The sequence below is a fragment of the Eriocheir sinensis genome, chromosome 53 (genome assembly GCF_024679095.1).
Source record: "Eriocheir sinensis breed Jianghai 21 chromosome 53, ASM2467909v1, whole genome shotgun sequence".
NCBI classification, from domain to species: Eukaryota; Metazoa; Arthropoda; class Malacostraca; order Decapoda; family Varunidae; genus Eriocheir; species Eriocheir sinensis.
In genome coordinates, this window is record NC_066561.1 from 6,514,021 (window position 1) to 6,541,520 (window position 27,500).

The 27,500-nt window shown below is 40.1% G+C and overlaps 1 protein-coding gene across 1 annotated transcript in view; it reads right to left on the bottom strand.

The window, feature by feature from the left end:
• The window catches only part of LOC126983116 (calcitonin gene-related peptide type 1 receptor-like), a gene marked incomplete at its 5' end in the record, with an annotated part of 94,035 nt that overhangs the window by 36,262 nt on the left and 30,273 nt on the right, over positions 1-27,500 (bottom strand). Inside the window, 3 exons of the mRNA XM_050835613.1 lie at positions 2,750-2,906; positions 4,430-4,650; positions 18,179-18,305. Coding sequence (XP_050691570.1) covers positions 2,750-2,906; positions 4,430-4,650; positions 18,179-18,305 — 505 coding nt within the window. The remainder of the gene's footprint in view (positions 1-2,749; positions 2,907-4,429; positions 4,651-18,178; positions 18,306-27,500) is intronic.

Consider the following 27,500-nt stretch of genomic DNA (forward strand, 5'->3'; position numbering starts at 1 on the left):
CCGCCTTGCCTGTACAGAAAGGGAACACGCTGGCTTATCGCGCCCCCTCACTTACCCTCGCGGCCGAACATCGCAGTAAGCCGGCTTGGTAAAAATATATGTTGGCTTAGCTTCATAAATTTCTCCGCTCCATTTAATTTTTTCAGCCTTCCGGTCTTTACATACTCTTTCCCTCTCCCTCTTTCTCTCTCCTTCCCCTCCAGCCCCCTCCAGTCTCTATCTTCTCTCCTTCCTCCTCCTGTACTCCTTCCTCCTCCTTCTCATTCTCTTACTTCCGCTCCTTCGCCCTCCTCCTCCTGTACTCCTTCTCCCTTTAGCTCTTCCGTTTATTTTCCTTTTTCCTTTTTCCTTTTTTTTAATTCTTCTGTCTCCCTCTACTCTTACTTCACTCCGTCCTCCTCCTCCTCCTCCTCCTCCTCCTCCTCCTCCTCCTCTTGATTTCTTTCACCGGGGAGGGCCAAAAAAGTCTTCCTTTGTTTCTCTGTTCTAGTGGTGGAAACATCAAGTGCTTCGCTCGGTCTGCTGGCTTGCGGCGTTCAATCGCGTATCCTCCTTCCCTTCCTCCTCTTTCTTTTCATTTTCTCCTCCTCCTCCTCCTCCTCCTCCTCCTCCTCTCCTGCTTTATGTTTCTCTCCTACTTAATACTATGCTTCCTCCACTTTCTATTCCTCCTCCTCTTCCTCCTCTTCTAATTGTGTGCTTCCTGGTCTCATTTCTCCGTCAGGTACATGCTCTCTCGTAGATACTGATGTGACTTGCGACTCATTATTTTCAAGAGACAGATAAAGGGGAAGATAAATAAGTGAATAAAGAAAGAAAGAAGTAAGGGAGGAAAGAGAAGGAAGGAAATGGAGAGATAGAACGAGTAAGTGAAATCATGGCACCATTTACCGTAGACTTTAAAAACCTAAAACGCGCCGCGAATTGTATGTCATTCACCATTGTGCGGTGAATGACACGCAATTCACGCCTCTGTGTGTACGTGTGTGTGTGTGTGTGTGTGTGTGTGTGTGTGTGTGTGTGTGAGAGAGAGAGAGAGAGAGAGAGAGAGAGAGAGAGAGAGAGAGAGAGAGAGAGAGAGAGAGAGAGAGAGAGAGAGAGAGAGAGAGAGAGACGGGGGGTAGGGGTAGGGAGGGATGGAGGGGGCAGGCAGCAAGAGAGAACACATGCTTTCCAATCCTGATCTCCATAAATCTTTCCCCGCGACGCATTCCTTATCGAGTAAAGCTGATCAAAAGAAAGAACTCATGCATACCGGATAGCATCGAGGACAGACAGACACGTTCGCAAAAGTTCGATGCACCTTCAAAGTCAGGCGGGAAAAGTTATATTCTGGGTGACTCAAATAGAATATATCCATAGAAACGACATTATTTTTTCTGAGATGAAAAAAAAAAAGGGGTCGCTTGATGAAACTTTACCGAGTGGAAATTGAATATTATTAGGATTTGTCGTAGTGTGTATGTATGTGTTTATGTGTGTTTGTGTTTGTGAGTGTTTGTGTTTGTTTCTGCTTGTATTTTAGGACACGAAGCCATGAGGAAAAGTCTGATAAATCTACGTTAAAGACCTAAAAAATTACATATCTGCATATAGAGGAGTGAAACAGTTGAACAAATATGGCAGTTGTTCTGTTCGTGCAAATAATTTTCAAAAGTTTCAGACGGGGGTTTGGTAGATTTATGGATGGGCGGGGCAGAAGATTCACTGGTCTTCAAAAACTGCCATTTGTTGACTTCCTTTCTTTTTGTAGTCTCCCTCGTGTCTCCTTTTTTTTTTTACAACAAAGGAGACAGCTCAAGGGCACACAAAAAAGGAAACAATAATAAAAAAAAAAGCTGCTCCTAAAAAGAATCCAAAGAGGTGGCCGAAAGAGGGGTCAATTTCGGGAGGAGAGGTGTCTTGTATTTGTATTTGTGAGTGTCTTTCCTATTGATATCTTCGCTGGGTTGAGTCAAGGTCGCATGTTTCAATGCTTATCTAATCATCTGACTCCTCACAACCCTGCATACTTTCAGCAAACATGATTTCATTTGGCAAAGCTCTTCACTGTATGATTGCTCGGGTTGGAATAGCTGAATCTTTTAACATCTTCACGACATTCCGTTTTTCTTTACACTTTTTAGTGTACATGTGAGTTTTCGTGTTCTCAAATCGACCAAAACTGCGATTTCATCCATCAAAGCCTCCCACTCCATAATTGCTCGGTTTTTTGAATGGTTGAAATATCTAACATCCTTATTACATGCTTTCTCTTACACTCAATTACATGTGTGAATTCATGATTTGACCTCTCTTTCGGCCACCTCCTTGGATTCTTTTTAGGAGCAGCGAGTAGCGGGCTTTTTTTTATTATTGTTTCCTTTATTGTGCCCTTGAGCTGTCTCCTTTGTTGTAAAAAAAATGTCCTTAATATAACCCAAAGTACCATTTCATTTGGCATAGCGCTTCACTTTATAATTGCTCGGTTTTTGAACATCTGAATCATCCACCATCTTCATCACATGTTTTTTTTTTTACGTATATTTATTGCAAGTTTGAGTTTTTATATCCTTTGAAGTAACTCAAACTACGATTTCATTTGGAAAAGCACTCAGTAATTGCTCGGTTCTGAATAACTGAATCAGCAACCATCCCTATCACATACCTTTTTTGAATTTTCAAGTACAGGTATTTGCTCGTGTCCCTAATTAAAACCACCCAAACAAATCTATACGTAAGCCCTTTCTCATAACAATACTGAACTAACCTTGCGAGTGGAGTGAGTGTCAGGACCCGTATTGACAGCGCGTAGCTTCGTCACCAGGACCCGGACGATGTTGATGAGGAAGAACAGGTTGAGGAAGAGAGACGCAACGACCGGGATATTTAGGATGTGGTTGTATGGCCCATCCTCGATCCAGCAGCTGCGGGGGGGAGACATGGGCGTGAGGGATGTTGTTTGGGTAGGATAATGACGCAAGGCTCGTGGGATGGGCGGCGTGGCGTGGAATATGGAGGCAGGGAATGAGGGGAGGTTATTGAAGGTGAAGGTCGTGATGGATGCATTTAGTGGCCTGCGTGAAAAGGGGAATAGACGGGACAGTGAGGTAGGGTGAGGTGTGAAGTTGAGGTTAATGGCATGGAAACAGGGTGATAGTGTTGTGGTGTATTTTGTGGTCTTAGTGAAGGGGAATGAACGAAACACTGTGATAGGGTGAGGCATAGAGAATTGGTGCTTTGGTTTGGAATGAGGGGAATGTGAGGGCGATTAATAGTGAGAATAATGAGGGAGGGAGTACGATAGGTATTCTAGGTATGAGGGAAGGGAGAGCAAAGCATGATATCGTGCGTAAATGTAAAAAAAGGGAAGTATTATGGAGAGGAACAGTGAAAGTAATAGGAAGGGTAGTGAGGTTTGTGTTCTAAGTATGAGAGAACGGAATAGAACGTGTGATTTCGTGTGTGAACGTGTGAAATAGTGAAGCTTTGTGTCGGTAAAGGAGAGAATATAGGAGACATGCAGGAAGGGAGGGTGAGAGAAAATAAGGTGTTGGAGGTGACGAAAAATAGGTGAATGTTTTATGTGCTTTGTGGTCCGGGTTAAGGGATGGGAAAGGAAAATCGGATAGGGTGTGTGATACGTGAAATTGAGGTGTTTTGGGTTTGAAAAGAAAATGGCTCGGGAGAGGAGAGGTAAAATGAGGTGATGGTGGTCTTTTGTGGCGAAGGTGACGGGGCAGGAAAAACAGTATGGTGAGTGTGCGGTGTGTGAAGCGATGGTTATTAAAGGAGAGGAGACAGAAGAGGAGATGAGAAGGGAAGAGAAGAGGAGAGAAGAGAAGAGAAGAGAAGAGGAGAGAAGAGAACAGAACAGAACAGAAGAGAAGAGTCTGGAATGAAAGGAAATAAAATAATAGAAAAGAAAAGAAAAGAAAACAGAACGGAAAAGAAAACGAAAGAATTGAAAAAAAACGAAAAAGAAAACGAAGTGGAGAGAAAACAGAAGAGAGAGAGAGAGAGAGAGAGAGAGAGAGAGAGAGAGAGAGAGAGAGAGAGAGAGAGAGAGAGAGAGAGAGAGAGAGAGAGAGAGAGAGAGAGAGAGAGAGAGAGAATATGTGACGTTAGTGGCTGTCAGGAAGGAAGGGAGGGTGAGGGGAAGGAAGGAAGGGAGGAAGCTGCAGAGTAAAATGATTTCTGTTATTGATTTCCAACTCCTTTCCTAACTTTACACACACACACACACACACACACACACACACACACACACACACACACACACGCACACACACTACACCATCCCCCCTTCCCAATGCCTTACCCCCACTCCTCTCCTCCTCTCTCTCCCTCTCACTCCACTCTCGCCTATGCACACCCCAGCCTAACTCACCCTGTCACCCTCGCCTCTCTCTCGCACTCCGCCAATTACCACACACTCAGCCGCACTTACTGCCGATTCTGCTCCCCGCTGACTCCCCGGGCGATGGCGTAGATGGTGATGAGCACTGCCGGAGCGCCCCAACCGAGCATAAAGAACCACTTCATGATCCTGTCCTCAGCCACAAAGGCGACCACCAGGAGCGTGTGCAGGTAGAGTCCTTCGCAGAACATCCAGAAGTAGTTGGACACGAGGAAGTAGTGCAGAAAGACGTGTAGGACCTGGCAGGACAACTGTGGGGAGGAGAAACGCGTGAGACAACGAGGGAAGGGAAGGGAGAGGAAAAGGAAAGGGGCGGGAAGAAGAAGGAAAGGACACGGAGAAGCTGTTAAAGGATAGGACGCTAGGAAGTAGTGTAGGATGTTAGGATTTGGCAGGATAACTGTGAGAGAGGAAACACGAGTGAGATAGCGAGATAAGTGAAGGGAGAGGAAAAGGAAAGGGGCGGGAAGAAGAAGGAAAGGACACGGGGAAGTTGTTAAAGGATAGGACGCTAAAAAGTAGTGTAGGATGTTAGGATTTGGCAGGATAAATGTGAGGGAGGAAAAACGAGTGAGATAGCGAGATAAGTGAAGGGAGAGGAAAAGGAAAGGGGCGGGAGAGAATAAGGAAAGACACGGAGAAGTTGTTAAAGGATAGGACGCTAAAAAGTAGTGTAGGATGTTAGGATTTGGCAGGATAACTGTGAGAGAGGAAACACGAGTGAGATACCAATATAAGTGACGGGAAAGGAGGAGGAAAGGGACGGAAACATGAAAAATAAATGACACTGAGACCTAGATGTGAGAAAGTATTATCGGATTTTAGGATATGAAAGGATAACTGTGAAGGAGGTGAAACGGAAGAGATAACTAGGGAGGTGAAGGGAGAGGAGAAGGAAAGGGACTCAACTAAGCAGAAAAAGACATGGGGAAGTTAGTGAAGGACCCGGATGCGAGGAAGTAATGTAGGATGTTGAGAGAGAGAGAGAGAGAGAGAGAGAGAGAGAGAGAGAGAGAGAGAGAGAGAGAGAGAGAGAGAGAGAGAGAGAGAGAGAGAGAGAGAGAGAGAGAGAGAGAGAGAGAGAGAGAGAGTTGGGGTGAGTAGATGATGAAGAGACTTTAGGTTTTGTGAAGAGGCTTTGAGTTGGAGGAAGAAGAGCTCAGAGTGGAGAGACGAGAGGGAGAGGGAGAGGGAGAGATAAAGAGGCTCGCTGTCAGAGGGAAAGAGAGAAAGTGAGAGATATAGAAAGCGCAACGAGAGAGAGAGAGAGAGAGAGAGAGAGAGAGAGAGAGAGAGAGAGAGAGAGAGAGAGAGAGAGAGAGAGAGAGAGAGAGGAGAGGAGAGGAGAGGAGAGGAGAGGAGAGGAGAGGAGAGAGAGACTTAAGTGTTTGTTGCTGCTTTTCTGAATAACGTTTATATATATAATTTAGAGGCCGATAAAGGTGGAAATATTTCTGCATTTTGATCGCACACTCTAGGCGGCCTTACCTGGCGGTGCTTTGAGGGGCGCGCAGGGAAAGGTGAAAGCAGGTAGAAAGGGAATACACGATGAAATGAGTGCATGGGAAAATGATAATTAAACACGTGATTGTGGAAGGAAAGCAGGTGGGAAAGGAATAGAAAGTGAAATGAGGGACGGAAAATGATGAGTCTGCAGGTGACGGTGAAAGGAAGGCAGATGGGAAAGGAATAGAAAGTGAAATGAATGAGGGAAAGTGATAATTATGCAGGTGACGATGAAAGGGAAGCAGGTGGGAAAGGAATAGAAAGTGAAATGATTGAGGGAAAGTGATAAGTATGCAAGTGATTATGAAAAGGAATAAAATGACAGGAAAGTAATTGACAAAGTGAAATGAGTGAAAGTGAAAATGAAGAGAATGCAAGTGGTGGTGAATAAAGGATTTGAGAGTGAAATTAATGACAGGGAAAGTGAAAAGTCAAGTTGAGCCAATAAAAAACAAAACAATGAAAGTGAAAATGAGAGTGTATGAAAGGAAAAGGGATAAAGATGAGAAGGAAAGAAACAAGAAAAAATATAAGGACTGTGAATATAAGGAAAGTGAGTGAATATAATGAAAGTGACGGTTAATAAAATGAAAGTGACAGTTAACAAATGAAAGTTGAGACAATGAACAGAATGAAAGTGACTGTAAGAACGATTGAAAGTGAAAGTGAATCCGAGTGACTGAAAAGAAAAATGCAGTGAAAAAGAGTGAAAGTGGCAATGAACAGTAAAGGTAAGGAGAAAAAAACAACAACGAAAGTGACGGTGAAGAAGACAGAAAATGACAGTGAAAAGAGTGAAAGTTACAGTGAAAAAAGGTAAAAGTATCAGTAATAAGAAGATTGAAATTAATGGTTAAAAAGAATAAAGTGCTTATGAACAGAATGAATATGAAAACGAGAAAAATGAAAGTGGAAGTAAAAATGGATGTGATAATCAAAATAATGGAAGAGGCGGAGACGAAGGAGCGAAAGAAATTATGAAAATGAAAGAGACCAAAAATTGAGAGTTTAAAGGAAGTGGAAATGAAATGAAAGAAAAAAAAGAAAAAAGTAACAAAAAAACATGTAAACTAAAAGAGAGCAAAGAAAAACATAATTGAAGTTCGTTGAAAATATAACAAGAAGAAAGAAATCTTATGTAATTTTACCCGACTCTAACTTTTCCGTGCCTGTTCAATCTCTACGGACAAAAAAAATAACAAAGGTTGGTGAACTTCAAAGAGCCGGAGCAATATGAAGCCAGTCCGCCATTGTGAATCATCATTTAACTATAAAACGATGATATGGCTTCCGTATACCCTGAATGTTATCGTTTCCCCTTAAAAGATAAACCCCAAGGCCGTTTTCTCTCACTATATAACAATAATTCTTATACCGTTATTCCAGTTTCTGTTTCTCCCATTCTGTTTCTGTTACTGATTTTCTTTGTGTGTGTTTGTTTATTTGTTTTTGTTTGTTTATTTCTCCGTCTATTCGTCTGTTTATTTGACTGTTTATTTGTTTATCTGTCTGTTGTGTATTTGTCTGTCTGTCTGTTTATCTGTTTAAGTCTGTTTTTCTTTTTGCTTAAAGTCATTCTCTTTCTCTCTCTTTCTTTCCTTCCTTCTTTCCTTCCTTCTTTCCTTCCTTCTTTTCTTCCTACTTTCCTCCTTCTTTCCTTCCTTCTTTCCTTTCTTTCCTTCCTTATTTTCTTTCTTTCCTTCCTTCTTTCCTTTCTTTCCTTCCTTCATATCTTCCTTCTTTGTTTCCTTCTTTTCTTCCTTCTCTCTCTCTCTCTCTCTCTCTCTCTCTCTCTCTCTCTCTCTCTCTCTCTCTCTCTCCACAGTCCCTCAGCGCCAATACAACACAAGGGTTTCCACAGTTTCGAGGGCAATACAGACCCATTATTCAGGAGGAGGAGGAGGAGGAGGAGGAGGAGGAGGAGGAGGAGGAAGAGGAGGAGGAGGAGGAGGAGGAGGAGGAGGAGGAGGAGGAGTTAGTCAAGAAATAGTGAAATAAAAGGACAGAGAGAGAGAGAGAGAGAGAGAGAGAGAGAGAGAGAGAGAGAGAGAGAGAGAGAGAGGGGGGGGGCCTGAATATTGAGTTAGTAGGAGGAAAACAGAAGCAATTAGATCTCTCTCTCTCTCTCTCTCTCTCTCTCTCTCTCTCTCACTTAACACACACACACACACACAGACACACACACTTATCTCCCACACCCACCCTCCCACACACCCACACACACAGAAACACACACACGCATAAACACACCCTTCCATTCAATATTATCCAAGACCCATAAGCAACATTGATGGAATACGAGGCGAGGCTGTGCGAGGGAAGGAAGGAAGGAAGGAGGGGAGGAAGGCCCGGAACGCAACCTTACTCCGGTCTAATATTCGAAGGCGGCGCGCTTGCTACCTAGATTAAGACTTCCCCGAGCCACAGAACTCTTACGTAAATTGAATCAGCGCTAAAAGGAGACAATGTGCAGTGAAGGGAGTTATTTTTGTATCCCCTTCGTATTGTGAGCAAGGAGGTATTGTGTTTGCGTGGGGGGAAGGGGTTAGTGTGTGTGTGTGTGTGTGTGTGTGTGTGTGTGTGTGTGTGTAAAAGTAGCGATTTGCATGTAAATATTATTCATCCAAAAACGTATAAGGTGATTTAAAAGGGAGCTTACGTGTGTGTGTGTGTGTGTGTGTGTGTGTGTGTGTGTGTGTGTGTGTGTGTGCGTGTGCGTGTGCGTGAACTAAAACCACAGCCAAAACAGGAACGGCAAAGAAAAATAGACCCCCCCCCCCCCCACACACACACAAACACTCTTTTGTTAACTCCCCGCCCACAACATCAACTCTTTCCTCGGCTTTATGGAGCTTCGCCGAGACAAATAAATCAACACGCGAAAAAAATATATGACGATTGCTTCCACGTTGCAGAGTGATTGATATGACGAAGGAGGAAGAGAAGAAGGAGCAGAAGGAGGAGGAGGAGGAGGAGGAAGAAACGGAAGGAGGAATAGGAGGAGGAGGAACACAAGAGAGACAGTGTAGTGTTTCCGAATTACACTCAAACGTTGAATTCTTCCTCACATCTTTGTTTGTATGTTTTAAAAGAGAAACCAAATTGTGAGACAGAAAGAATTGTTTACATAGCGTCATCGAGTCTCTCAGGTAATAGTTTCTCACCTGTGTTTCCCTTCTCGTTGATTTCCTGTTTTCTTCTATTTGTTTTGATATAGTTGTTTTCTTAACCTGTGAATTTTCTTGTTATATGTGCATGGAAACTCGAACTATTTACATTATTTTAACTTTCCTATCATTTTTTTCACAATCACTTGCATTCTTTTCATTTTCCTTCACTCATTTCACTTTCTACTTCTTTTCTACCTACTTTCCTTTCATCATCATCTGCATACTTATCATTTTCAATCTCTCATTTCACTTTCTATTTCTTTTCTACCTACTTTCCATTCATCATCATCTGCATACTTATCATTTTCCCTCACTCACCTCATTTTCTATTCCCTTTCTATTCCCATCACTTAATACTCTTCATTTTTTTAGTTGTATGTCCTTCAAAAGACATATATAGATGGATAGATAAACAGAGTGATAGATGAATAGAGAGATACAGTGTGTGTGTATATATATGTATGTGTTTTTTTACAGTAAAGGAAGCAGGTCAAGGGCAGAATTATGAAGAAAAAACAATACAAAACAAAAATCCTGTCACGCGCTGCCCCTGTAAAATAATATATAGAGATGAGCATAGAGATTAATATAGAGAATGCATGACCGTTTGTATGTGTGTTTGTGTGTTCAACGTGTTTGTGTGGGCGTGTTTTAATGTCCTAGACAACTCGGACTATTTAGATTATTGTAACTTTTTTGCAACTCATTTCTTTTTCAGTTCTGCGTCCTTCAAGTGATATATATAGATAGCTGGATTGATAGATAAGTGTTGAGAGGTATAGTGTATGATTGTGTTTGTGCATGTATAAATATGTGTATGTATGTGTGTATATATGTGTGTATGTATGCCCGTTTGTATGTGTGTGAAGGTATGTGTGTGTATGTGTGTAGATGTGTGTTTATGTGTACCCTATTTGTATGTGTGTAGATTTCTATGTATGTGTGTGTGTGTGTGTGTGTGTGTGTGTGTGTGTGTGTGTGTGTGTGTGTGTGTGTGTGTGTGCCATTTCGTATGTGTGTGTTCGAGCGCCCGTGTCAAAGAAAGAACTCCCCCTCCCTTCTTCCCCCCTCCCCCTTCCCCTCCCCCCGGTGTTTTATTCCCCGTGTTTTATCTCCTCTCCTCCATTATTCTATGTATCCACTTTTCCCGAGGAGTTTGTTTGTTGCGTGCGCGTGTAAAAAGGCAGGACGAAGAAGGCGGCTCATTTTTCCTTCCCTTTCCGATATGACGTCGCGGCTCTTTGATGTGGGAGAAAAGACGCATTATTAGAGCCTTCTCCTCCTCATCAGTAGCAGCAGTAGTAGTAGTAGTAGTAGTAGTGGTAGTAGTAGTGGTGGTGGTGGTGGTAGTGTAGTAGTGGTAATGGTAGTTATGTTATATTGTATTAGATTTTGAGTGGTTAGGTAAGGTTAGGTTAGGTAGATTTAGTTCTATCATTTTGGGGGGTTAGGTAAGGTTAGGTAAGGTTCCAGTAACAGTAGTAGATAGGTAGATAGGAAGGTAGGTTGGTAGGTAGGGGTCTAATATATATTTTTAAGGTATTAGGTAAGGTTAGGTAAGGCTGCAGTAATAGTAGTAGATAGGTAGATAGGTTGGTAGATAGATAGGAAGGTAGGTTGGTAGGTAGATAGGAATGGGTCTATTAACTTTTTTGGGGTGTTAGGTAAGGTTAGGTAAGGCTGCAGTAAAAGTAGTAGACAGGTCGGTAGGTTGGTAGATAGATAGGAAGGTAGGTTGGTAGGTAGGTAGGATGGGTCTATTAACTTTTTTGGGGGGTGTTGTAAGGTTAGGTAAGGCTGCGTGATCTCAAGGTCGTTTAATAAGGTGAAGGTGTAATTTAAAGGCTTGGAAGGTGAGCGAAGGTAAAGTCAGCCCGTCACGTTATTGGGAAGGTGAGCGGGAGGGGGCTAATCCTCCTACTCCTTGTCTCTTTTTCTTTCCATTTTTTCTTCCCTTTATTTCATGTGTTGGTGGTTACATTTTTATACCAATTTATCTATGTATTTGTTTCTCTATTTTGTTTTTTTCCTGTGTACTTTTATTTATTTATTTCTGCTTTACTTCTGTCACGTCTAATTTAACTGTATTATTAACCGGTTTATATAAAAATTTCAAGTATCTCGTTTTTCTTCTTTATCTATCTATGTATCTATGTATTTTTTCTCTATTTTATTTTCTTCCTGTGTACTTTTTATATAGTTCTGCTTAACTTTTGTCATCTTTACCTTAACTTTATTATTTTCGGGATTATATTGAAATTTTAAGAGTATCGTTTTTATTCTTCAGTGTCATCGTTTAACATATCTCTTACCCTTTTTCTTCCCTTTCTCCCTACTTTATTTCATGTGTTGGTGGTTGCATTCTTATACCATTTTATCTGTCTATCTATCTATGTATTTTTTCTCTATTGTTTTTTTTTCCTGTGTACTTTTTATTTATTTCTGCTTTACTTTTGTCATGTCTGATTTAACTATTATTTTCTGGTTTATGTATAAATTTTAAGTATATCGTTTTTCTTCTTCAATGTCATCGTTTAACATATCTTGATCTTCACTCACACACAAAAATCTCTTAATAATAACTTTGAGTGGTAATATATCTAAGCCAAGACTCTTTCTAAGACATGCTTGTATACTTTTCTATAATTAAAGAAGACTTACGGACTTAATTTCACTTCTTACACTTCTTTCTATTAACGCACGGGAATTAATCTTCAGAGGTGTTGCATGTTTCTCACCTCGGTACTTTTTTATATATAGCTTGCCACAATTAGTAAGACATACCTGTGTATTTCTCTATAATTAAACAAGACAATTTCCCTTTTTACACTTCCTTTACCTCACACAAATCTCTTTAAAATAACCTTCAGAGTGTAGCATATTTACCACCTCAATGCCCTGTTTATATGTGCCTCGCCCCGCTCAGCAAGCCATGTCTGCGCGCGCCCCTTTAGCAAGCCTCGAGCACTCTCTCTTTTTACCCCGCTGCACTCCAGGTGAGGGCAGGTAAGCGCCGCGGGGGGTGGGGGGGGGGGGTGCGCCATCAAAGCAGATGACTGAGACGCTCCTTCACGCCCTCCACCTGAACCTCGGCACGCAATTAACCTGTTTTCCTAATTACTTAACTGGCGTGGTTATTTTTGTTGTTATATTTTTTTGGCTGGTGTTTCTGTTAATATTATTCCTGTTATTATTATTATTATTATTATTATTATTATTATTATTATTATTATTATTATTATTATTATTATTATTATTATTATTATTATTATTATTATTATTATTATTATTATTATTATTATTATTATTATTATTACCGCTACTACTACTACTACTACTACGACTACTACTACTGTTTCTACTATTTGATAACCACTCACTCACTCATTCACTAACTTATTCATTCAGTCCTTCACTCGTGTACTCACTCACTCACCCTTCACGCAGTCACCTATTCACTCCCTCTCTCTCACTCACTCAGTCACTCACTCACTCACTCGTTTACTCCCTTTTCCTCTCGCTCCTTCACTTCTATTTTGCCATAAAGAGAACACTATAATGCCGTGGAAACCTTGACACACACACACACACACACACACACACACACACACACACACACACACACACACACACACACACACACACACACACACACACACACACACACACACACACACACACACACACATACATCAAAAAAGTTTAAAAAGACGGTCACGTTTTCCCAATATGTCCTCAAAAGAATTTAATCAGCAGGTCTTTTATCAATTATGCTTCTCTTCTGTTGCTACTTGCTATGCTGACGATGTTACTGCTGTCACTACTACTACTACTACTACTACTACTACTACTACTACTACTACTATTTTAAAGATGTAGTGTGCAAGGAAAATGTTAAAGTCTGTCCTTAAAACTTAGTGAGGAAGAAAAGCCTGTACAGGAAAATTATCCCTTTGATTCACGACACAATAACACGCCTAGCCCCTCCATGGCGCCGCCCGTTTTCTTTTATGATGGAAAATGGGGAACGAGGCTGCGGCATGGGTGGGTAACTGTTTTATGAAGTTATTTTGGCTCAGCTTCAGAATAATTTGTGTTTTGTTTATATTTTTCTCATGTTGGCAAAATGAAGGTGAAGAAAAAAGTTTGCGATGAGGTTGATGATTTGCTCTATTGTTGTTTTCATTGACAGGAAAATATCATGATTATGTTATTTAATTATTGTAAAGAAATTTGAGTGAAAAGTTTCAGGACTTGTGTTATTTTCAGCTATAACTTTTCTGATTTTTTTCTCCCTTTCTGAAACTGTTGCCTATATTTTCTCACTTCCTTTTCTCATTTTCTCATTTTTCTGTACCTATTGCTATTATTTTTCCCTTCAAATTTTCTTCTTGTACCTGTCGCCTTTATTTTCTACTTTCTCTACCTTTTCTGTATCTTTTTTCCTCTTAGTTATTTATTTTTTCTGTTTCCCTGTTCATATTTCCTTTAGTTACTCATTTTTTTTCTGTTTCCCTGTTCATATTTCCTTTAGTTACTCATTTTTTTCTGTTTCCCTGTTTATATTTCCTTTAGTTACTCATTTTTTTCTGTTTCCCTGTTCATATTTCCTTTAGTTACTCATTTTTTTCTGTTTCCCTGTTTATATTTCCTTTAGTTACTCATTTTTTTTCTGTTTCCCTGTTCATATTTCCTTTAGTTACCCATTTTTTTATGTTTCCCTGTTCATATTTCCTTTAGTTACTCATTTTTTTCTGTTTCCCTGTTTATATTTCCTTTCTCTCTTTTTCCTTTTCTATGTTATTCGTGGCTATTTGTCGCTGTTTCTCAATTCACTTATTTTCTTGTTTTTCTATATATATTTACTTTCTTTACTTTACTTATTACATTACTTTCCTTCTTACTTTATATCTGGTGTGGGGGCTGTTATTTTCTCTCTCAACTCTACTTTACATTTGTTTTTTTCGCATTTTTCTTTACTTTCTCACTTATCTCAATTATCTCCCTCCATCTCTCCTTGCAACCATCTAGTCTCCCTTGTTTCTCACGCTCACATTATCTCCCTTCCGTCTACCTCTTTCCTTTCCTTCCGTCATCTCTGAGCATATTTATATCACTTCATTTTTACTCTCCCTTTCCTTCCTCTCCCCCTTCTCTCCCTTTCATCTCTTTCCTCCTTATGTCTGCCGTGTCTTCCTTATAATTTCCTCTCTATATTATTTTTCTTCTCTATATGACGAGTGAGTTTTGATAAGTGGAGTCTTGGAAAGGAGAGTAAGAGGAAGAGAGTGAGAGGGATCATTTACCTTCACCTTTTTGTTTACTTCCAGGTAGCGGAAAAGTGGAGGAGGGATCAAGCTTACCTTCCGAGTAATTGAACGTGAGTAGCTGCTGCCGTAACCGTTTTCTTTACACTTTCATTTTCGTATTTTTATTCTCTTGTGTTTCCCGCGTCGTCACTTTCATCGCATTTGACATGTTCACGCTCTTAGTAAGTTCTTTAGTTTTATCTTCCGTGTTTTTGTTTTTTTTAATTTGCTATTTTCGCCTGTTTACTCAAAGGTGTTTTTTTCTCTAAGTGATTTTTCTTGTTCATTTTCTTAGTCATTTCTTCAGTTTTACCTTCTTTAAATTTTTTTTAATTGTTCTTTTCGTCTGCTCTCTCACAGATATTTCTCCTTTTATTAATTTTTCTTGTTCAATATTTCTTCTGTATTCAAATTCCTTCTTTGTTAATATTGTTTCCCGTTACTGTGTGTGTGTGTGTGTGTGTGTGTGTGTGTGTGTAATAATAATAATAATAATAATAATAATAATAATAACAAACGGTCTATTAAGTGATTGCAGCTGTAAAACTGAAAATATACACGTTAAAGATACAATTTTGAAATATAATACAAAAAAAAGGAAAATGTACAATATGAAATGGGTGTAGGGGATCTGGGGGGGAGGGGGGGAGGTGAGGTGGTGGAATGCATGCGTTGGTGCGGTAGGAGGCGGTGTGGTCTTCCGGGTGACGGGTCAGGTGTTAAGCCCAAGGTCAACCCCAGGTGTGTGTTGTCCCCTCTCTGTTTTCTCGTTTTTCTCTCTTCCTCTTTTCCCTCTCCTCTTTTTTTTCTGTTCCTGTTATTTATATGCGCCCGCGTCATCTTCCTTGTTGTTTATGATTTATCTTTGTCTATATACACAATTTACTCTTTTTTTCTCAAGCTTACTCTTTTTCTATTCTTCCTCTCTTTATCTCGCACATTTTCCTCCATTTTGCTGCCTTATATTATTTTTAGTTGGGTTTTCCACAATGATATTTTTCTCATCATATTTTTTTTTTGCTTTCCTTTATTCTCGCGTCGTCTCATTTCATTTGTTATATTCATTTCTTCTTTATTTATGCTTCCCAGTAGCGTCGTTTTATCCCTCACTTCCTCACTTGTATTTCCTCGAGTTGTTCCGCGCAGTCATTATTTAAACTTCTTCCTTGCTCTTGCTCTCCCGGTGCGTTTTCTATTAAATTTACTTATTCTCTTTTACCTGACTTTTTTTTCTCTCATTTGTTGGTTATATTTTTTCTCGTCTCTCATTTGTTTTGTGTTGTCTTCCTCCTTTCTTCCCTTACCTTTTATATCTCCTGTCTTCCATTCTTACTCTATTTCTTTAATGTTCTATTTTATTAACTAACCTCATTCTTATTTTCTCGTCTTCCAATTACTTTCTCTCTCATTTCGTTCTTTACCTTCTGTTTATCCTGTCTTCCTATCTTATTCTTTTTCTCAAACGTTGCTCTTCTTCTTTTTTTTCTTTTTCTATTTTATTAACTAACCACTATCTTATTTTCTCGCCTTCCACTTGCTTTTCTTTTCATTTCGTTCCTTATCTTTTTATTTTTCCTATCTTCTACTCTGATTCTCTTTCTCTAACGTTGCTCTTCTTCTTATCTTCTTCGTATTTCTACTTTATTCACTAACCAGTTTCTTATTTTCTTGTATTCCACTTAATTTTCTTTTCATTTCGTTCCTTACCAGTTTTCCCCAGTCGTCCACTTTTACTTTCTTCCTCTAACATTGCTTTTCTTATTATTATTTTCTATTTCTACTTTATTCACTAACCACTTTTTGTATTTTCTCGTCTTCTAGTTACTTTGCGTTATCCTCCTTTTTTTCCTGACCTTTTCTTTTCCTTGTCTTCCAGTCTTTCTTTTTTTCTTTACTGTTGTTTTTCTTCTTTTTTGTTTTCTATTTTATTCACTAACCACTTTCTTATTTTCTCGTCTTCCACTTACTTTCCTCCTCCTTTCTTCCCTTAACTTTTATCCCCCGTCTTCCACTCCTACTCTTCTTTTTTTTATTTGTTCACTAACCATTTCCTTATTTTCTCTTCATCCTTCTTTCTTTCCTTATTTATTATTTTTCCAGTCTTTTACTCTTCTCTCTTTCTTTGACGTTGCTTTTCTTATCAATTCTTCCTATTCATATATTTTTTTCTCTCACCGCATCTCGCTTTTCTCATTATAATATTCCTGTTGTTCTCTTCCAGCTGTTTACCTTCATTTATCCCATCTTCGTATATATTATTTCCTTATATTTTTCTTATTAACTTTTATTTGTATTATTATTTTCTCTCTCCACTTCTCGTATTTCTCATTAAAATATTCATGTTGTTCTCCTTCTAACCCTTCCGCTGTATACCTTTATTTTTCCCATCTTCGTACACATTATTTCTCTATATTTGTTTTTCTTATTAACTTCCTTTTATATTATTATTTTCTCTCTCCTATTCTCGTATTTCTCATTATAATATTCCTGTTGTTCTCCCTCAAACCCTTCAGCTGTTTACCTCCAGTTTTCCTTCCTCCTTCCCTCCTTCCTCCACCTGCATTTCCCTCGTCATTTTTCCTCCCCCGTGTACCTGAGTTTCCTCCCTCCTCATGCTTCTCCTCCTCCATAAATCTATCACATTATGCTCCTCCTCCTCTCCTCCACTCTCTCGCTCCTTCCCTCCCTCCTTCCAGCCTCCTCTCCTCCCTTCTTTCTGACGTCCATATTTTCTCCCTTCCGTCCACTTTTTCCCGTCCTTCCATCTTTTCTTACCTTGTTTATATTGTTTTATTTTTACTCTCCCTCCCTTTCCTTCCTTTCCTCCCTTTCCTCCTTTTCCTACCTACCTATCTCTCCTCCCTTTTAGAGAGAGAGAGAGAGAGAGAGAGAGAGAGAGAGAGAGAGAGAGAGAGAGAGAGAGAGAGAGAGAGAGAGAGAGAGAGAGAGAGAGAGAGAGAGAGAGAGAGAGAGAGAGAGAGAGAGAGAGAGAATCGATAGATGAAAATACGGAATATGCCGCAAAACACACACACACACACACACACACACACACACACACACACACACACACACACACACAGGCTGGGACACAGAATGATAGAAAAATGATTACCTGACAGACAAACACGGACAGCACAATGGACGGAAATTGACTTGAAACTTGAGGTGCCTGGAACTAATTGACGGTGTGAAAAAGACAGACAGACAGATAGACAGACAGGAAATGAGGTGGAATGGAGATGTACCCTTTTTTTACCCGTTTGTGTAGAGAGAAAGAGGTCAATAGATAGATAGATAGATAGAGACATAGAGAGATAGGAGGATGAGGAGGAGAGGAGGAGGAGGAGGTTCTAGATAGATAAATAGATAGATAGACACATAGAGAGATAGGAGGAAGAGGAGGAGAGGAGAAGTAGGAGGTTCCAGATAGATAGATAGATAGATAGATAGAGACATAGATATATAGGAGGAAGAGGAGGAGAGGAGGAGGAGGAGGAGGAGGGGGAAACCGAGGAGAAGAGAAGTGCTTGCGTGGATAGATAAAGACAGAAAGACAGAGAAAGAGACAGAGTAAACAGACAAGTAAAACACTAATCAGAGAAATACACAGACTGACAGACAAAGAACAAACAATTATAAAAAAAAAACTACTGACGCCGAACAGAGAATTGAAATCAGATAAATAAAGCGGAACTATTCTTGCACGCACACACACACACACACACATACCCCCACCCACAACCCCATCCCCCCTCCCCCACATATCACAAGGCATGCAGAGCTCCACTTACACTGTTGTTGAAGAGGACGTGGGTGCTCTCGACCACACACTTGTACCACACCAGCCACATCGCGTTGTTGACGATGAAGCTGGCGAAGAGGTTCTTGTGGATGGTGACGCGCTTGCACTTCAGGGACCTACGGGAGAGAGGGAAGAGGGGCGGTGAGGCGAAGTGTTGGTCAGAGAAGAATGGGTTGTGATAGACTTACGCTTCAGCACTTCGGGAGAGAGAGAGAGGAGGGACGGGGAGGCTGTGAAGTGTTGATAAAATAGAAATGGACGATGATAGCCTTACATTTTAGCGACCAGATGGAAGAGGGACGCTGAGGTAGTGGAGTGTGGTAAAGGAGGAAGGGTTGGTGATTACTTTACACTTCAACACGAGGGAGAGAGAGAGAGAGAGAGGAGGGACGGGGAGGCTGTGAAGTGTTGATAAAATAGAAATGGACGATGATAGCCTTACTTTTTAGCGACCAGATGGAAGAGGGACGCTGAGGTAGTGGAGTGTGGTGAAAGAGGAAGGGTTGGTTATAGCCTTACACTTCAACACGAGGGGATAGAGAGAAGAGGGACGGTGACACAGGAAAGGAGTAGTCAACGAGGAATGGATAGAGGCGGCGAAAGTAGAGAAAAGGAATAAGATGAAGGAAAACGAGAGAAAAACAGTGAAACGATGAAAGAAAGGAAGAGGAGGAGGATGAAATGTAGAGAAATAGAGATGAAAAATGAAAATAACCCGGCATGATAATGGAAAAAAGCAGGAAAAAGATGAAGTGTAGAAAAAGAGAACACTTCAGAGGCCTAGGCAATGGAAGGGAAAGGGATGATGGTTAAGTGGTGAAGTGGTGGTCAAAAATGAATAGAGGGAATAGGCTTACACTTCAGAGGCATAGGAAGGGAGGGAAGAGGGAGGAGGGAGGATGAGGCAGTGAAGTATGGTCAAAGAATAATAGAAGGGGATAGGCTTACATTTCAGAGTGCTAGGGTATGGGAGGGGAAGAGGGAAGAGGAGGCAAAGTGGGGGTAAGAGAGGCTTATATGGAATGAATGGGGGCAGGCTTACACTTCAACAACCAGAGGAAGAGTGACCTAATGAAGTGGTGGTTGAGGAGAGAATAAATATGGAACGGATGGTGACAGGCAAGGGAGAAGGAAAATGATGGTGTGGTAGTGAGGTGTTGATGATGGTGATGGTGATTGAATGGATGTAAAGAGAGAAAAGGAGACGGTGGGAAAGAGAATAGAGAGAGAGAGAGAGAGAGAGAGAGAGAGAGAGAGAGAGAGAGAGAGAGAGAGAGAGAGAGAGAGAGAGAGAGAGAGAGAGAGAGAGAGAGAGAGAGAGAGAGAGAGAGAGAGAGAGAGAGAGAGAGAGAGAGAGAGAGAGAGAGAGAGAGAGAGAGAGAGCGAGAGAGAGAGAGGAGGAGGAGGAGGAGGAGGAGGAGGAGGAGGAGGAAGACGATGAGTGGGATAAGAAGGAACTTGGGTGTGAAAGAGCTGATATAAGAAGGGAAAATAAGAAGAGAATGAAGGAGGGTGAGGAGAAGAGGAGGATGAAGTGTAAAAAGATATTGAGATGGCGGAAGAAATAGAAAAAGGTAAAAGACTGGAGGAGGGCAAGAGAAGGAAGATAAACTGTAAGAAGAGAAGAAGAAAGAAGAAGAAAAAACTGTTGAAGCGTGGATGAGTGCAAGGAAAGGAGGTTGAATTATAGAAAGAAAAGGAAACAAGATGAAGGGACAAGAAGGAAAAATACATTGGAAGAAAGGAAGAGAGTAAGAGAAAAAAAGATGAATCGTAGGAGGAGTGAGAAGAGGAAGGAGGAAAAAAAGAGAGCAAATAGAGGATGATAAGATGTAGAAAGTAAATAATATGAAGAAAGAAGAAAAACAAGAGTGAAAGAATGAATGATGAAATGTAGAAAAAGAGGAGGATAAGGAATAAGAGGAAGAGGAGATGTAGGAAGAAGAAAAAACAGCTAAATAATGAAAGATCACAATTAAAAGAAGGAAGAGAAAACAAAACAAAAATAAATAAAGAGAAGAAGGAAATGAGGTTGAGATGTAGAAAGAGAAGAAAGAAAGAAGGAAAAAACGCAAGAATTGAAGGATGAAAGATGAAACGTAGAAAGTGAAGGAGTGCTAAGGGAAGGAGGAGATGAAGGAGGGAAGGAAAGGTAACACAAGACCCCCCTCCCCCCACCTTAACTCCTTACCTGCCCGCAACACCGCTCACCTGGACACGAGTATAAGGAAGACATCGTGAGAAACAGCTCGCGCGAAAAGTTGTCCCTCAGAAAAAACATAATTGGGTTCAGGAAAATGGAAAATAAACTGAAATTGGGCGTGAAATAAGCGTTTGAGGGGAAATGGGCCTTACGTCAGGGTGGTGGAAGAGCGTTTGTTGTACGACACGTGAGATTGGAAATAAAGGGAAGGTAAAATAATGGTCTTGTGGCTAAGTGGAGGAAGATCGGTTTTGACTTTGAATTATAGATAAACGGAAAATAGATAAAGATGAAAATAAAAATAAGGGCGTTTGCTGTGCGACATGTAAGATTGGAAATAAAGAGCAAGGAAAATAATGGTCTTGTGGCTAAGTGGAGGAAGATCGGTTTTGACTTTGAATTATAATTAAACGGAAAATAGATAAATATAAAAATGAGTAGGGTTAGTTATTAGACATACAATCATAGGTCGAAAAAACATTGGAAATAAAGAGAATGGGAAATTAATGGTCTTGTGGTTAAGTGGAGGAAGATCGGTTTTGACTTTGAATTATAGATAAACGGAAAATATATTAAGACAAAGATAAAAATGAGTAAGGTTATTTTTTTCATACATACAATCATAGGTCGAAAAAACATTGAAAATAAAGAGAAAGGGTAAGTAATGGTCTTGTGGTTAGGTGAAGTAAGATCGGTTTTAACACTGAATTTAAAAGAACGGAAAATAAATAATGATAAAAATAAAAATAAGGAAGGTCAGTTTACTATACATACAATCGAAGGTGATAAAAACATTGGAAATAAATAGAAGGGAAAATAACGGCCATGTGGTTACGGGGAGTAAGATCGGTTTTAACATTGAACTAGAGAGAAACGGAAAATAAATAAGATAAAAAAAAGTCTGTAAGTTCAGTTTATTATCCATACAATCATAGGTGTAAAGGTGGATTTTAATATTGAACTAGAAATAAACAGAAACATGACATAATAATATTTGATGCAGGAATAAATAAGAGATCAGTCTAAACAAAGGAAGTAAAAAGTCAAACAGAAATAAGAAAAAAAAGTATCTGAAAAAAACAGCGCTTGGCAAAAACTCGCATTCACAATACAAAGGTTGGAATTTAATTTAGGATCAACACACACGCGTCGTAAAAAATAAACTTTAAAATTCATGAGATTAAACACAGTTGTAATCGATTTTGATACAGAATTAAAAGCAAGGTTGGAAAATATAGCAACATTTTTATATACGCAAGCAAATATAGTATCAATTTCTGATAAATATAACGACCGGAAACGAAAAAAAAAAACATTCAGAATAGAGAAAAATAAAGATGATTGTGTTGGATTTTGTTACCAGATGAGAGAACAAACTAGAAAGCAATAGAACCTTTTAATGCGCAAATATTTATTACATCAACTACCAATATACAGAACAGAAGAAAAAGGAAGAAAATGAAAAAAAAAAATAGAATATAAGTGGATTCCATTAGTAGATAAGAAAACAAACAAACAGACTAGAAAACAATAAAGCTGATGATGCACAAATATAACAGATCAACTTTCAATACGTAGAGCAACAGGAAAGAGCAGAGATAGCCCTAAAAAAATAGAAGAGAATAAAATAAGGATGATAGAGTTAGATTTTATTAATATATAAGAAAACAAGGAAACTAGACAACAATGAAACCTCTTTATGGCCAAATAGAAAAGATCAACTCCCAGTACTTAGAACAACAACAAACAAAAACAAAAACAACCCTCAAGACGCAAGACAATAAAGTTTAGGTTAATTCAATTGGAGTTTATTACCAGATAAAAAAAAAATGAAAACAATGAAACCTTTTAATGAACAAACAAAATAAAATCGACTCCCAATACTTAGAACGATAGAAAAAAACAAAAACAAAAACAACCTTCAAGACGCAAGACAATAAAGCTGAGAGTAATTCAATTGGAGTTTATTACCAGATAAAAAAACAAAGAAGAAAACAATAAAACCTTTCAATCCTTGAGTAAGAGAGAACCTTCCAATACGAAGGACAACAAAAATAAACAAAAAACAACCCCAAAACACTAGAGAATAAAGCCCAATTTTGCGCCAGGTAGAACAAACTAGTCTGCAGAAAGGAGAAGTGAAGGAAAAACCGCCCTAATAGCAAGATGAAGGATGGTCGATATTACGTTAACGCTTCAGGCTGCTTAATTTTGGCGTTGTTTGGGCGGGTGACGTCACGCGGGCGTTAATGAGCGTATAGAAAGTTTTATAGCGTAATTTTGGCCGATAATTACGTTTACTGTGAAGGAAATGGACTGACGGCGCTTAAGGGCGGGATGGAGAGGCGGAGAGGAGGAAGGGAAGGGAAGGGAAGAGGGAGATGAGATCATAATGGGAAGAGGGAGAGACGTAGAGGTAAAGGGAAGAGATAGATAGATTAATAGATAGATAGATCGATGGATAGGTAGATAGATATTATAAGGAAGACACCGCAAGAAAACCTAGATAGATTGAGGTATTTAGATAGATAGATAGATAGGTAGATAGAGGGATAGATATGTAGATAGAGATAGATAGGTAAATAGATTGATAAATAGAGATAGAGTTAGATGAAAAGAGAAGGAAAGAGAGAGGGAAAGAGATAAGGAAAAAGAGAGAAAGAAGAGAGAGGAAGAAAGAGAGAGGGAAAGAGAGAAAAGAGAAAAAAAGAGAAAAAGAGAGAAGAGGGAAGAGAGAAGAGAGAAGAGAGAAGAGAGAGAGAGAGAGAGAGAGAGAGAGAGAGAGAGAGAGAGATCTTTGACGTGGCAAAAGAAAAATACAAGAAAAGAAAAAAGAAAAAAATGAAGAAGGGATTTTTTTATCGGCAAAGGACGCAACTCAAGGGCAAAAGAGAAGCAAAAAAAAAAAAAAAAAAAGGAGCCCCGCTAATCATTCCCGGCACAAACAGAGGAGAGAAGGAATTTAAAAAGATAGTCCGATATGATTGCCGAGGTGTCTTGATACATCGCCCTTGAAAGCGCTGAAATACGTAGGAAGGAGGAAATACAGAGGAGGGAGTAAGCAGAAGAGAAGCAGTTTAGAAGCCAGAGTTTACTTGTCTGCCAGTTTACCAGAAGAGATGAAAGAGTGAAGATGTCGGTTAGAAGTTCCTCTTGCATTAGGAATTTGGACAGCATATATAGGGGTGAGGAATATGGGTTACAGAGGAGCAAGGTAAACAAAACAGAAGCAGAGTTAAGAAGCCAGAGTTTACCTGTTTGCCAGTTTACCAGAAGAGATGAATGTGCGTTCCTCTCTGACATTGGGAATTTGGACAGCATATATATATAGATAAGGAATAGGGGTGAGGAGAGTAAATTAAATAACACAAGAGAGAGACTTATAAGCCAATACATTTGCCCAGTTTTTACCAGAAGGGATGAAAGAATGAAGACGGAGGTTAACAGTTCCTCTTGCATTAGGAATTTGGACAGCATATATAAGGAACCGTTTACCAGCTTACCAGAAAGGATGAAAGAATGAAGACGGAGGTTAACAGTTCCTCTTGCATTAGGAATATGGACACCGTAGGAAGGAGAAAATACAGACAAGCGAAGTAAAAGCAAAGCTGAAGTAGAGTTTAGAAGCCAGAGTTTACCCGTCTACCAATTTACCAGAAGGGATGAAAGAATGAAGATGGAGGTTAACGGTTTCTCTTGCATTAGGAATTTGGACAGCATAGGAGTGAGGAAAATGGTTTACAGTGGAGCGAAGTAAGCAACGGAGAAGCAAAGTTTACCCGTCGACCAGTTTACCAGAAGGGATGAAAGAATGAAGAGGCCGTTTATCAGATACTCTTGCATTAGAAGTTTGGACAGCATAGGGTTGAGAAAAAGGGGTTGTAGTTGTGTGGTGTAGCGAGGCCGTGGGAGTGGTGGGAGCATGCAGTTAGATGACATGGAAGTTAAGACGACATTGCGGCGGACTTTAAGAGGCAGAAGGCAGTCAATAAGAGGAAGGAAGCTTATAAGGTAAAAAGCTCTTGACTTCATTTCGTCCTCACCTCCTGAATATATATCTAACCATGAGTTGCTTAGGTTCATTGCGGCGTGAGTCTTTTTGCCTGTTGCCAGTTGAGAGAGAGAGAGAGAGAGAGAGAGAGAGAGAGAGAGAGAGAGAGAGAGAGAGAGAGAGAGAGAGAGAGAGAGAGAGAGAGAGAGAGAGAGAGAGAGAGAGAGAGAGAGAGAGAGAGAGAGAGAAGAGAAGAGAAGGGGGGAGAGGAAAGAAGGGGAAGAAGGAGAGAGAAGGGAGAGAGAGAGAGAGAGAGAGAGAGAGAGAGAGAGAGAGAGAGAGAGAGAGAGAGAGAGAGAGAGAGAGAGAGAGAGAGAGAGAGAGAGAGAGAGAGAGAGAGAGAGAGAGAGAGAAGAAAGAGAATATAAAATGGTCTCCTGCATACTTTACAAGGCGCAGCAAGATAAAATCATCACGACCGAATTTACTACGAATTAAATGCACCCTCCCACCCACACACACACACACACACACACACACACACACACACACACACACACACACACACACACACATTAAACATAAACGAATAAAAATCAAGCAAAGTAAACAAAGGTACGAAGAGATCAAACAGAAATAAGAAAAAAGAAAGAAAAAAACAACAACCTCGAGATTAAGACGAATTCAAAGGTTGTAATTTTAACTTATGAACAAAAAAAAGCAAAACAAAAACACGCAAGAAATGAAAAAAAAACACGAAAATAAAGCAAGTAATCAACAAAACAAGCACAAAAACTGAAGAAGAGAAACACGCGTTGTAAAAATAGCAACTAGACAACTGAAAGGATAAAAACGAAGCACAGAACAGAGCAACACTATAAAAAAATCCCGCCTACAGACCGTCTCCCCCTCCCCCCCCAAAAAAAAAAAAAATACATGAATCGTTCAGGGAAAATAACAGCAAAATAAAACGCGTGATAAAAATAGAAGAAAACAAAAGAATAAAAAGCAAGCGTACAAAAAATGAAGAAAACAGACGTGGAAAAAAAACTTATAAGAATAGCAAGTAAACAACAACAACAACAACAACAATAAAAAGCGAAAAGTACAAGAAATGGAGAAGAACAAACACTTGGTAGAAATAGAAACTAAGCAACTCAAACAATAAAAAACAATAAAGCAGAACAACACTATAAAAAAATCCAAAAAATAGAAAAAAATATAACGTGATAAAATCAGAAATTAAAGAAAACAAAACAAAAGTATAGAAAATGAAGAAAAAAAACACTTGGTAAAAAAAGAAGCTGAAAAACTAAAACGAAAAAAAGAAAAGACATAACAGTTTCCCCCCCTTAAAAATACCCTTTACAATTCCCCCCTCCTGAAAATACCCTTACAGTTTCCCTCTCCCCCTCCTGAAAATACCCTTACAGTTTCCCTCTCCCCCTCCTGAAAATACCCTTACAGTTTCCCTCTCCCCCTCCTGAAAATACCCTTACAGTTTCCCTCTCCCCCTCCTGAAAATACCCTTACAGTTTCCCTCTCCCCCTCCTGAAAATACCCTTACAGTTTCCCTCTCCCCCTCCTGAAAATACCCTTACAGTTTCCCTCTCCCCCTCCTGAAAATACCCTTACAGTTTCCCTCTCCCCCTCCTAAAAAATACCCTTACAGTTTCCCTCTCCCCCTCCTGAAAATACCCTTACAGTTTCCCTCCTCCTAAAAATACCTTACAGTTCTCCTCCTCCTAAAAATACCCTTACAGTTTCCCTCCCTCCCAAAAATACCTCAGTTTCCTCCTCCTTAAAAACTTACAATTCCCCCTAAAATACATAACAACATCCCTCTCCCTCCCTAAAATCCTCTTATTTCCCTCTCTCCTCTAAAAAATGTTACACCCCCCCTAACAATACCGCTAACAATATCCCTCTCTCCCCCTTCTAAAACCCCCACTTACAATTTCCCTCTCCCCCCTCTTAAAAAAAAATTGGGTCGCTCGGTGAAAATAACAGCGCAGCACTAGAACAACATCCACGGTGAAAATAACAATTCCCGGCGCAAGCCAAGACTCGTCACGTGTAATTGTTGCTTTAATATTCAAAGGCTGTTATGCTGCGGCCCATCACGAGCCCGGAGGGAGGAAGGGAAACAAGGGAGAATGAGGGAGGACGGAGGGAAAGGAGGAGGGAGAGAAAATATTGAGAGGAAAGACACGGGAGAGGAGGGAGTTCAGCAAGTCGGCAGGAAAGGAATGAGGGAGTGGAGTGAGAGGGGAAAGAGATGAAGGTCAGAAGGAGAGAAGGGAAGGAAGGAAAGGGGAAAGGAAGGCAGGGTTGACAGGGAGGGGAAGGAGGGGGAAGGAGTGGTACAGATAAGGAGTATAGATGTGAAAGAGTAAAGGAAAGGAATGAAGGAGTGAGAGAAGAGAGCAAGAAGGATTAGAAAGAACGAAAGGAAGGAAGGAAAAGAAGGAGGAAGGAATGAGGAGTAAGGAGTATGAAGAGAGAAAGCAAGGGAGGAAGGGAAGGAAGGATAGGGGAATGGAAGGCAGGTTGACAGGAAGGGAAAGGAGAAGGAAGGAGTAGTACAGCTAAGGAGTAAGGATGTGATGGAGCAAAGGAAAGGAATGAAAGAGTGAGGAGGAGGAGTGAAGGGAAAAAGGAGTGGAAAGAAGGGAGGAAAAAAAAGGGAGAGGAGGGAGTTCAGTGAGTGAAGTGAGTCAGCAGGTCAGGAATGAGAGAGGGGAGTGAGAGGGGGAGAGAGGTGAAGGTCAGGAGGACAGGAAGCAAGGGAGGAAGGGAGGGAATGATGAAGTGATGAGGAGGGAGGGAAAACATGGAAACACGAAAAGGCAGGCAACAGCACATCCACTGGCTCATTACGAGGTTACCGGCTGTATTGCCTTCATCTGCCTGAGAGCCATTCCACCTCGCTATGTACGTTCAATTTACAACGCAACGATATAACGGTCGATTCGAATTTAAAAGGCGTTGATAGTTTTCTGACTTACTACTTTTAAAGGAGTTTGTTCCAGTGGCGGATAACTCGGTTTGAAAAGAAAGTCCTTCCCTCGTTTGCAGAGAGAAATGAGGTGGTTCTAGGTTAGGAAGGTAGAGGGG